Source organism: Mytilus californianus, unplaced genomic scaffold (genome assembly GCF_021869535.1).
Source record: "Mytilus californianus isolate M0D057914Y unplaced genomic scaffold, xbMytCali1.0.p SCAF_13, whole genome shotgun sequence".
Classification (NCBI taxonomy): Eukaryota; Metazoa; Mollusca; class Bivalvia; order Mytilida; family Mytilidae; genus Mytilus; species Mytilus californianus.
The window spans coordinates 19,423,737-19,437,352 of record NW_026262615.1 but is presented as its reverse complement, the minus strand read 5'-3'; the positions used below and the strand labels follow the sequence as shown (position 1 = coordinate 19,437,352).

General features: G+C 31.3%; 1 protein-coding gene across 1 annotated transcript; it reads right to left on the bottom strand.

Moving 5' to 3' along the window:
* Positions 1-1,847: 1,847 nt before the first annotated feature.
* On the bottom strand, positions 1,848-12,717 carry LOC127723332 (uncharacterized). The gene is made up of 3 exons (XM_052229898.1): positions 12,566-12,717; positions 4,798-4,865; positions 1,848-3,869 (listed from the first exon to the last, which is right to left on the bottom strand). The coding sequence occupies exon 3, from the start codon at positions 3,573-3,575 to the stop codon at positions 1,929-1,931; it is 1,647 nt and encodes a 548-aa protein (XP_052085858.1). The 5' UTR covers positions 3,576-3,869; positions 4,798-4,865; positions 12,566-12,717; the 3' UTR covers positions 1,848-1,928.
* Positions 12,718-13,616: the final 899 nt, after the last annotated feature.

The following is a 13,616-nucleotide window of genomic DNA, read 5'->3' as shown; positions in this document are numbered from 1 at the left end:
ATTTTGACACCAATAAAAAATACAGGATATGTCCTAACTGATATAAAATTTCGTAAAAATATTAAGTTGACAATAAATTGTTTATGTAGTATGACAGAAATTTAAAAAAAATACGTTTGAAAGATAACTTTTGACAAAAGGGAATAGCATCGTATACCTATAACATAAATTATGTTTCTCAAAATTTGTGTTTTTTTTTTCCAAATTAAAGTAAAATTTTCGAAATAGTATGTAATTCTTGCATAACAACTGTGCAAAATTAAATAGACATACCTACACTTTGGAGTTTTGCGTTTGTAAAAATTTTCGACGGACGGACGGATATAGTGAAAACTATATGGCTCCCGCATCCGTGATGCGGAGCCCTTATTATCACAATCTTTAGACAACTAATAGTATTATAGATGTATCACATGCAATCATCACATTAAAGTTTATATCTTTGATGTATTTATAAGATGCTATTTGAAATATACAAAACGATTAAAACATCATTTTTTAGTAAAATATTATTGAAGGGCTTGTTATATCTATGCAAGATTAATACCGCTCTACTAGTAAATTAATGTGTCTGTCCCAAATCAGTAACCTTGTCAGTGGAATGAGATGTTGAATTCAAGACAGAAGTTAAGTGATAGAACAATAAATCGATACCAAGTATAATATTAGTTTTCATATTTGAATAAGAAGACGTGAATGTATTGTGTTCAAAGGACGCATGAGATCCATTGGTACTATAAGTAACGCTTATCAGGTTGTCTGCATATTGATATCGTAAAATATAAGCTGCGAGTTACAATATGAAGCTTTTTGTCGAGTGAGCGTAGCGAACGAGTTCAAAAAGTCTTTATATTGTGTCGAGCAGCTGATGTTTTACAATATAGATATGCAGACAAACAGATAACCGATTTATTGGGTTGTATTTGCGTATTTTGACCTCAGACCTCAATTTAACTGATTGAAAGATTATGTCTTCATAATATGAAAATCAAGCATAATCCTTACCGTTAGGGGTTTAGTATCATACCATCATAAAATATATGAGAAGAACATAACCCGTATCTTTGTTTCACCAGCAAACCGTGAGATGACTTGATAAGTTCGGTTCAAACTTATCAACGTCAATTCATTCATTATGACGTTGGTGATATGTCCGGGTCAAAGTTATTAAAGCCGGGTCAACGTATTTTACGTCACAAAGCCGTTACGGTGATATGCAATTTTATTAATTGAGAGCTGAGCAGAGTGATACAGACAATTGGACGACCGATAAAGGTACATTGTTTATAGTGCACGAGCTTCATATCATTTTCATTTAGTTGTGCAAGTCATGGAAATTAAATGGCACTTAAAGGTTTTAAAAACTTAACGGTACCAATTTTCCAGAACCAGATGCGCATTTCGACAGTAAATATTTCATCTGTGATGCTGGAGGCCGAACTATATGAGAATTCAAAACAGAACTTATAAACCAAATAGGACAAAAGGCCGAGCAAGGAATCATAGTTTTGTATGAGGGAGTTATTTTCCTCAATTTGAAATAATTAACAGCAATATTTTGACTTGACATTACAAAACAGATTTTTAAATAATTAAGGAATGACTGTAATATTTTTTCTGTCTATGAAGAAATAACATACAAAATGTGGTGCACACTGAATAACACGCGTAGCGGGTTATTTAAAAGTGTGCACCACATTTTTTGTTATTTCGAATAGACAGAAAAAATATTAAAGTCATTCCTTATAATTTAATTCTAAAAAGGAGTAAACCATGATAAAAATGTTGATGACGTCGCGGTCACATGACAAAATTATGTCTATGAGCTGATAGACAAAACACTCTCAGCCAATCAGAGGACGTGTTACATCCAAAATTAAATTATTTTATTATAATAATATTTAAAGACAGTTGTCTTTCCTTTGATACTACGTAGTTTTATTAGTTGTTTCATTTGAATAAGAATGGTCGGTTTCCGAGAATTTGTTCACCTTCTCCTTCAAACATGGACAGCACCAACAAAACTTTTTAAGTACATTTTTCACGAAGTTCCGAAAACCAGTATTTAGAAATCCGTATATAAAAGGATTCGCTATACTGCTGATCAAAAACGATCGCAAAAATAACTCAAGGGCGACAAGTTCTGATTTTGTCATGATTTCCGAAAGTCTGTCCTCTTCAAGTGTCCGCCATGTTATTAGGCCGAGATAGGGAAGATAAGTCAGCACAAATGTTATTGTTATTGACAACATAATGACAGTATACTTTGTCGTGCGTATATTTTGTGCCTTTAATTTTTTCCCGCTGTCATCAATATCACCAACTGGATTTGCGTCACGCGTCTCAGTTTGATTTTCGGGTGTAAAATAAGCATCGTCATACTCAGTTAAATGTGACACTTTCGATATTGAAGATCCAAATTTACTCATAATTGATCTCTCTGAAAATGCATATTTTACTGATCCATTATACCGTAATCGTTCCGGAATTTCTATACTGCTAATTGATACACCTTTTATGACGCCATTGGTTACGTCAGACTTTGTTCGTTTTGGTACAGGTGTAACGTCTGATTTTGTTCTAGATATTCTTACTTCAGACAAAGATGATTCGTTGTTTTCTATTCTTTCTGGATGAATCTTTGACCCTCTAGAACTAAACGATGCGGATTTATATCCAGACGATGCCGAAGTGGGTCTACTTTTATTGTAGTAGCTACTTCCGCTGCTTAACACTTTTATCGTCGCTAGCGGTTTGTCGTCAATTTCGTCCGGAATTTCTATCATGTGAGATGATAAACGGTGTAGATTCGTCGAACGCGGTGTTTCATTATCACTGTAACTTGTATACGAGGAGCTGTGTTGGCCTTTTTCACTCCTAGCAGTATCCTTTGTCGCATAGAATTTAAAACTTCGCAGTTGATATAGTTTTCTTCCTATTAATGTATAGAGGACAGTTAGACTAGTAATTGCAAAAATGAAACATACAAACTGAAATATGTTGTAAGCAGTCACTAACGCGGTGTACTCATCATCTTTTAACAATGTACAATCAAAACCTTCTAAAGCCGGAACTCTCGTGACGTTTACCCTGACTACTGTGTAAAATACCAAACTCGGCCACGACACAAATAATGAAAACAAAAATGCACATCCTATCATAATTTTTGTCATTTTTAATGTAATCTGCTTTTTGAAAGGCTGGCATATCTTTCGGTAACGATCTGTAGCAATAGCCAATAAAATACAACCTGACGCAATACTGCAAAAATAACTGATGAATCGCAGACATTTACATGCTGCCACACTTTCAAAATTATAATAAAGGCGGAGATCGACGATCTCTAATGGCATGTCGACACAACACATGACTAAATCCAATAAGGATAAAGATAGAATAAAATGATGAGACGGAGTGTTCTTTGCATAGAATCCATAATATATTGCAACCAGAGGATTTCCGAATAAACCAATAATCATGTATAATCCAACAATTATTATTACCGGAAGTAGTCGATGCGCCATGTCATCGTTGAGTGTCTCCAAAGCATAGCTCGATGTTGTATTCTGTGACATTGTATCTTCATCCACTTTAGAAAATTACGGTTTTAAGAAATTATGATGACAAATAGACGTTGTTCACTAACTCGAATAATTCTGCGCCCTCAAAGCGGCCTATAGTTGCGATTGATAGTGAGTCGGAATATAACGACTTAATTAGTCGGGTTACGTTGCCCAAAAACGATAATTGATTTTTAGGGTTTTCTAGCCTCTCTTTCAAAGTCTTGATGATTAACATAATTTATATTATACTCCACAACATCATTATTTACATATTTTGAAACATATCGTCTGCATTTTAAGTTCCATCTGAAATAAAGGTGTCATGAATATGAATTTCTAATCTGATCCGCAAGTAGATTACAAACTTAAAAAATATTAATGATATACTCATAATACAGCTATTCTTTATTCAATTTAAAAGAATAATTATAATATACATGAGCCTTCTTTTGAATAAATAAAGCCTTATATAATGTTACAAAACTATTTAAAAGACTTCGTCTGCATGACTAACGGATTATATTTGAACAAAAATTGTAGCGTGATGCTGTACATTCGTTCATCTTAAATCTCGTCCATAGTTTTAAAACATAATTATCAAGTATTTGAGAATAAAAAATCCTTTGTATTGAAACAAAAGTAGGTAGTTGCATCATTATTTTTGACCACACTGGCAAGACGGTTTTCTTTGTGTAAAAGTAGATATGTTGTATGATAAATAATAATGAATAGTTCAAACACTTGATCATTGTTTACTGGTATAAACTTTACCAAATATATTTTGAAATCACAACCCTTACGTGTGTACAGTAGTGAGAAATTCATGCATTTGAAGAGCGACATATTGTACGGAAAGTATATTTATATAATTAACAATAAAAAAACAAATAGTTGACCTGGTATAAACACATTTGGATACGGAAAAAAAGAGCAAAATGTTGATACTTCAAACATGACTCTAGAACATCATAGAATTAAGTTATAGTATATAGCTATAGTATATAACACGGTCTGGATTGGGTTAACAGACTAGAGCATAATGGGGAAAAATAAGAAGAATACAGAAAAATGTACAAGATTTTTTTAAGCGTAGATTAAATTTGGGTGCTAGAATATGTTGTACAGAGAATATTATGAAAAAACAAAAGAATAAATGAACTGGCCTAAACATTTTCAGAAATTAAGACCTCCATCCAGACCCTCGTATATGAGTTCACAAATATTAGTGTCTTACCTTTAAGCAGTCCATATCTGGTGAATGTTATTGTATTGGTTACTTCTAATTAGAGCCAATGTCTGCATCTATTAAAATAGAAATTAATTAAGCAAAGTAAATCTTACTTATTTGTGAATGTATAAAACAATGTACTGATGAAAATTACCGGAAAGCACAGCTAATGTAAAGGTTAACAGCGTTTGAAAATATGATAAAAAGAACAATACATTTGTTTTGATCTTATTGAAACGAACTTTCAATGCTATTTGCATACAAAGTGTAACAGCTAGATCTTCTTTAAACTACACACAGTCATCGTATGGTTAGATTATAATAAAAGATTTGAAAACTTATATGAACAGAAAATATATGTTAAAATTAAGGTTTATATCCAAAAAATGAGCATAGCCAATATACAAAGTTTTGACACAGATTTGTGGAGTCGAAAGGTTGATTGATTGTTGATTGGTTAAAGTCAAATGGCATTTATTTCATGCATATTCAGGAGGAGAACTATAAAGAATTAATACAATAGGTAGGGTCTGCTAGGTGGTACGACAGAGATGAAGGGCGGGAAATTTTGACTGCCACTTTAAAACAATTGTATGTTGGATAGAAGCAAACATTTTGCCTTCCAACAGGCCACCCACGGGCCCCTCAAAGAGTTGTTGGAATGTTTTTTGCCGTTCGTAAAACGTGACTTTCCCAACACGAGGCTAGGATTTTAGATAATCCTGACCGGACGTGGCTGATAGTTTTTTACAATTTACATCCCGAACAACCAAATGGATGCCCCTCTTTGCAAGTGTGTTGTTTTTGATCAAAAGAAGACCAAGGTGACAATATTTCTAATCAAGTTGGGACAAAAGACAGTTCTGATATAGTAAAAAGTAATTAAAATAACAAAAATACCGAACTCCAAGGAAAATTCAAATCGGAAAGTCCCTTATGAAATGGCAAAATCAAAAGCTCAAACACATCAAACGAATGTCATATTCCTGACTTGGTACAAGCATTAAATTTTCCTTATGTAGAAATGGTGAATTAAACCTGGTTTTATAGCTAGTTTGATTTAAATAATTTTATCATATTCAAAAAAAAATATGTAAAAGGAGAATTCATTAAGTTGTATAAATAATATGTGTATTTGCATTTAAGGGGAAACGAATAGTCGCTGCATACAAAATAGAAGCATTTACATGTGACTTCATGTTTGAAACTTTTGTAATTATTTTATGTATGCATTTTTTTAATTAAAGTTTAAAATTAAACCTCTTAATCGTTTTCTTATAAAAGATTAACCATGTCAGGTGTATAGCCCAATCTAGATTCGAATAGATTTAATTTATGTGTGTCACTTCGAATATGCCTTTAAAAGCTAATGATTTCTTGTATGTTTTTCAAATTTTAATGCACTCAAACTAATCCTCTTGAAATAATTATATTTGAACACAAATGTTGACACTTCTGTTCGGAACCAGAGAACTAAACGTTCGAAAGAATTTCTACAGAAACGGAATCAAACCAGTTTCTGTCAACAGCTACTTATTTTTAAATCATGCTGCTTTTCAGTAGGGGGTTTTATTTCTATTTCGACATTTTGTTTTTATCGTCTTTACTTGCTCACAGAATAATGCATCATCGTCCGAAGAAAAATATATAAACAAATAGAAAATAGAAAGCTCATTTTAATAATTGAAAAATGAATCAATGGTACTGGTTTGTATGCCATGCCATTTATTTAATATAGATCTTCTACATTAAACTGAGAGAGAAGACACCGAGAGAGCTAATAAAAAGTCATAGAGCTATTAAAAATCATAGAGCTATTTAAAAATCATAGAGCTAATAAAAAATCATAGAGCTATTAGAAATCATAGAGCAATGAAATATCACAGAGCTATCAAATATCATAGAGCTATCAAAAATCATAGACTATTAAAAATCATAGAGCTATCAAAAATCATAGACTATTAAAAATCATAGAGCTATTAAAGAATCATAGAGCTATTAGAAATCATAGAGTATTAAAAATCATAGAGCTATTAAATATCATAGAGATATCAAAAATCATAGAGCTATTAGAAATCATAGAGTATTAAAAATCTTAGAGCTATTAAAAATCATAGGGCTAATAAAAAATCATAGAGCTATTAAAAATCATAGAGCTATCAAAAATCATAGAGCTATCAAAAATCATAGACTATTAAAAATCATAGAGCTATCAAATATCATAGAGCTATCAAAAATCATAGCTATTAAAAATCATAGAGCTATCAAAAATCATAGAGCTATTAAAAATCATAGAGCTATTAAATATCATAGAGCTATCAAAAATCATAGAACTATCAAAAATCATAGAGCTATCAAAAATCATAGAGCTATTAAAAATCATAGAGCTATTAAAAAATCATAGAGCTATTAGAAATCATAGAGTATTAAAAATCATAGAGCTATTAAATATCATAGAGCTATCAAAACTCATAGAGCTATCAAAAATCAAAGAGCTATTAAATATCATAGAGCTATTAAAAATCATAGAGCTATTAAAAATCATAGAGCTAATAAAAAATCATAGAGTATTAAAAATCATAGAGTATTAAAAATCATAGAGCTATTAAATATCATAGAGCTATCAAAAATCATAGAGCTATTAAAATTCATAGAGCTATTAAAAATCATAGAGCTATTAAATATCATAGAGCTATCAAAAATCATAGACTATTAAAAATCATAGAGCTATTAAATATCATAGAGCTATCAAAAAATCATAGAGCTATCAAAAATCATAGAGCTATTAAAAATCATAGAGCTATTAAATATCATAGAGCTATCAAAAATCATAGCTATTAAAAATCATAGAGCTATCAAAAATCATAGAGCTATTTAAAATCATAGAGCTATTAAATATCATAGAGCTATCAAAAATCATAGAACTATTAAAAATCATAGAGCTATCAAAAATCATAGAGCTATTAAAAATCATAGAGCTATTAGAAATCATAGAGTATTAAAAATCATAGAGCTATAAAATATCATAGAGCTATCAAAAATCATAGAGCTATCAAAAATCAAAGAGTTATTAAAAATCATAGAGCTATTAAATATCATAGAGCTATTAAAAATCATAGCTATTAAAAATCATAGAGCTATCAAAAAGCATACAGCTATCAAAAATCATACAGCTATCAAAAAATCATAGAGCTATTAAAAATCATAGAGCTATTAAAAACCATAGAGCTATTAAAAACCATAGAGCTATTAAAAATCATAGAGCTATTAAAAACCATAGAGCTATTAAAAATCATAGAGCTATTAAAATTCATAGAGCTATTAAAAATCAACTATCATAGAGCTATCAAAAATCATTGAGCTATCAAAAATTATAGAGCTATTAAAAATCATAGAGCTATTAAAAATCATAGAGCTATTAAAAATCATAGATCTTTTAAAAATCAAAAGTCATAGAGCTATCAAAAATCATTGTAAGATGTAAGAATTACTGTCGGAGATCTAGAGTAGTCAGTTGGAATAGATACGATGTAAAAATAACTGTCGGAGATCTAGAGTAGTCAGTTGGTATAGATACGATGTAAGAATTACTGTCGGAGATCAAGAGTAGTCAGTTGGTATAGGTACGATGTAAGAATTACTGTCGGAGATCTAGAGTAGTCAGTTGGTATAGATACGATGTAAGAATTACTGTCGGAGATCTAGAGTAGTCAGTTGGTATAGATACGATGTAAGAATTACTGTCGGAGATCTAGAGTAGTCGAGTTGTCAGTTGGAATAGATACGATGTAAGAATTACTGTCGGAGATCTAGAGTAGTCAGTTGGTATAAATACGATGTAAGAATTACTGTCGGAGATCTAGAGTAGTCAGTTGGAATAGATACGATGTAAGAATTACTGTCGGAGATCTAGAGTAGTCAGTTGGTATAGATACGATGTAAGAATTACTGTCGGAGATCTAGAGTAGTCAGTTGGAATAGATACGATGTAAGAATTACTGTCGGAGATCTAGAGTAGTCAGTTGGAATAGATACGATGTAAGAATTACTGTCGGAGATCTAGAGTAGTCAGTTGGTATAGATACGATGTAAGAATTACTGTCGGAGATCTAGAGTAGTCAGTTGGTATAGATACGATGTAAGAATTACCGTCGGAGATCTAGAGTAGTCAGTTGGTATAGATACGATGTAAGAATTACCGTCGGAGATCTAGAGTAGTCAGTTGGAATAGATACGATGTAAGAATTACTGTCGGAGATCTAGAGTAGTCAGTTGGAATAGATACGATGTAAGAATTACTGTCGGAGATCTAGAGTAGTCAGTTGGTATAGATACGATATAAGAATTACTGTCGGAGATCTAGAGTAGTCAGTTGGAATAGATACGATGTAAGAATTACTGTCGGAGATCTAGAGTAGTCAGTTGGTTTTATTTCCTGCAATTAAATAGAATCTCGTAAAATAAGAATAACGTAATGTTTTATTTTCCATATAGTCACACCATACAAATGTTAGTACCTGTTTGGGAACGACTATTACATAAGCTTAAATCATCTCGAGTAGGACGAAAGGGCGCAATACTGCAACGCTATGAAAGGAAACAACAGTCAGATATTTGATCTATAAATACATTCTACATAAAGATACTGGACAAGTAATCCCAAGAGCACCAAAATGTTAAATCTCCAAATGTCCACCTATCGTAATACGAACCGATTCATTTGTATAGTACAGTAAATTATAATGAGATTAAAGATTTAATTTAAAAATTTGATCCGCTGAAGACTTTGTATAGTCAAAAAGCATCGAGTAATTTGAAGCCGGTTATCAATGGTTAGTTAAAATTTATAGATTTTTAATTGAACAAATTAAATATTCAATTTGAGTCTAATAATAAGGTGTATATGAGTACCAAAGAGATGGTTACAATTGTTTGAATCCTAAGTACCTGATTGAAATCTCGTAGTACCTGATTGAAATCTCGTATAAATAATAATTTAAAATACATTAGTAAATGTACAAATAAAATAGCAATGTGCGTGTAATTGTTAAATATTTATTTAATACATTTTATTTAATAAGCTTCTTAAAATAATGTTTTGACAGATAAAATAAACAAACTGCTAAGATTCAATGATTTCTGATGTGGTTTGGAATACATTGTATAGATATAGCCTCAAAGCCTGATTTGAAATGCTTTAAGTGATAATCATGGTTTATAAACACCAGAAAATAAGAAAGAGAACGCACAAGGTTCGATAGGTTTTAATTTAAATATGTTCACACGTTCAACATCTTTTTGATTAGTCATCTTGGACGAGACCAAATCTTACGGTGCATGCATTCAACGTAGTAAATATACACATCACATTACAATCAGACTAGGAATAAAACATTCAGACACAATAAATCAAATTGATAAAGATCTAGCAAAGAATTCTACTCAAACCAGATCTAGGGCTGTCTTTGAGTAGCAATGAATAGTAAGTGGGCATTTGCTCCGTTCTTAAAGCCTGGCTGTGACTTTGAGAAAAGAAATAATGCGCTTCGTTGTTTTTCGATTTGTCAACTGCATATAGGTTTTTTAATCATGAATAAATACAATTTGTATGTACTACATATACATGTACATGCTCCTTCAATTGCTTGACATGGTTAAATATCTGTCTTTTTGTATACATTCTAATAGACCCTTATATTCTGTCAATGCAATTTTCCCATTTACATTGAAACTAAATGAGAAAGAAATAATTTGTAGTTTGTCCATTTTCTGCAATGCTCACTGCTTTACCATAAAATTAAGACAAATTTGTAAAGGAAGAATTTGAGAATAGGTGAATTTATAGTAGTCTATGTCGAATGTATTTTCCGTACTTGTCTATATATTGCACTCAGGCCAATTTCGACCTATTACATGGACAGTTGTCTATCATTTCACACCGTATAATGACATCTAACTTTCTTTTTGGGTTTGATGATGTTGTTTGGTTGACCTCTAATTGATATAAAAATTAGAAGAGTTGGTATGACTGCCAATGAGACAACTTACTACAAGACTTCAAATAAGTGGATATAAGCAATTATAGGTCATCATACGGCCTTCAACAATGAGAAAACCCCATATCGTATTGGCGGCTATTAAAGGCATGAAAAATGTTAAATAATTCAGTCGAGGAAACTAACGGCCTAATTTATAACAAAACAGTACATGAAAAACAATTATGATAAGAATCAACTACAACCACTGAACTACATGCTCCTGTCTAGGGACCGGCACATACAGAATGTGGCGGGGTTAAACATGTTTTTGAGCGCTCAACCCTTCTCTAAACTTGGACAGTGGTTTAACAACGCAACATAAGAACACACTGTATAAATCAGTTGCAATTGGCTTAACTCAAAAGATCGGTACGAAGCACAGAAATAAATGAAAATTTACGGAAAATAATAAATACGACATATGAGTTTAAGAAAAAAATTATGTTCGTATATTTTATTGAAACAAAATGTTTGTTTTTGAATAAAGTCAGCAAAAAAAAAATTATAACGAGAACAAACCCATGCTCACAGAAAAGATAAATTGGTGGTGCCTTATGAAGCATATTCATTTTTTGGTAGAAAAATGTTCCATTTTTGTTTCAACATATTAAACTTCGCATGTTTACGTGATGTATTATAATTTTGAAAGACAGTGTTTCAGTTAATGAAGCGAACATTGCGAGGGCTCCGTTAGGGGGAAATACAATGCTAATTAAATGAATTGTATTAGGGGACGATCATTTGATTTCTGAAAAGGGGGGTCTGGTAAGAGCAAAAAATAAATAACCTTGTATAAGAAAGGATGAAAATGAATATTCTGCCAAACAAAATGCAGAAAACAGTTGGTTACTAAAGTGAAAATATTTTTTTTCCGCGGAAACAAAAAACATGCGTAGCAACAGATGAAAATAAATAGTAAATCCTGATTCCGAAAGGGAAAGATATGTTGATGCTTATTTTAAAACTAAATAAGGTAAATGAGTTAAATGATGTTTTGGGTCAATATGATATATTGCCAAAAGTATGTACATTGAAAGACATTTTTATAGAATGCTATTCGTTCTAGAACAAAAATATTGTACCTAAAATAAATCGTAATTTACAAAATCAAATATTTTGACAAACACTAATACAGAACGACTGTCTCTTTTATAATATTAACTTTGATTTGAAATCCAACATAGCAATCTGTAAAAAAGATCTAGTAATCTGCGCAAAATAATGATAATAAAGCTAAAAATATTCCAACTTTCATCAATAATAAGAAACATTCGGTAGAAACCATCTCAGGCAACGCAAATTTAGGAGGTTTAGCAACATTAATATAAAAATAAGGAGATATTGTGTGATTACCAATAAGACAACTATCAACCAAAGTTCAAATGAAGGGGATTTAAGCAATTATAGGCATGCAACCATACGGCCTTCAACAATGAGAAAAACCCAAACCGTATAGTCGGCTATAAAAGGCCCCGACATGAAAAATATGAAACAATTCAATCAGTGAGAAAACTAACGGCCTAATTTATAACAAAACAATTTACGAAAAACAAATATGACAGACATGAACCAACGACAACCACCGAACTACAGGCTCCTGATGTGGGACAGGCACATAAATAATGTGGCGGGGTTAAACCTGTTTGTGAGCGCTCAACCCTCCCTTACCTTAAGTTTATATTTGATGCAAAACTAAAAAATAAATTCTTAAAAAAAACAAACTCGTTAAATCTTACCTTGAAACGTTCTGTCTTAATTACAACCGTCTACAAATATTGTGATTATCCATACGCCCAAATACATTTAATTTATTACAATGACTTAAATATTCTAATACACATTGAACTAAATGCCATAGCACAATACAATATACTATGGAATACACCGAACCCCCGTATTTTGTTTATTAAATATATTTAATCTGAGTACAATGAACGAGCGTCGAATGAAATAAAAAGACAAATCCCTTTGTTTAAGTTTTCATTATGTTACTTAGATTGACACTTTACAATGATATCTTGATCAGATTAGAAAAATATCGAGGATGGAAAGGTTATTCTTTGATTTTATCTTTTTATTTAATTTTTTTTTATTTACAATAGATGATTATTTAAAAGAAAGTCGATGCATGGTGTAATGACATACCTAATGATAGCTAAATAAATTGATTAATCAAACAGATGGTTATCATGAATTATGAAAAATAATAATGAACACATGCATAAATATTAAGTAAATTAAAGAAATACAAGTCAGAGCTCTGCAGAAATACATACAGACATACGTAAAGGCGAAAAACAAATAAACGTAAAAGGCTTCTAGAAGATGGAAAAAATAACCGAGAAGAGAAAAAGTATACACATTTACAAATGAATGACGTTTGAATAAAGCGGATAATAAGTTTTTTAAAGCCGTAAAATCATGAACACTGTTTATGGACAATGTATTTAAATGTACCCCTCGACACCCTCATGCTTTAGATCAAAACAGTTATTGTTTCCGTTTGAGGGCAAAATCCGTTACACAAAGGAAACTGTAACTCTATAGGACGTCTGTTTAATTAGGTAGCAGAAACGAAATATTTCAGATTATTGAATTTTGACAAATATTTTGCAACAAAAATGTTACTCAATTTAATATAATAATCTGTCAAAATTGATTTGTTAAACATTTTTTTTAGACATCGAATTTTGTTGAAGTAAAATTAAATATACTTGATTAACCCCAGGTACAACCAGTACAATCACAAAATTTTGCGTTAAAAAATCAGTAAGTTGACAGGCAATT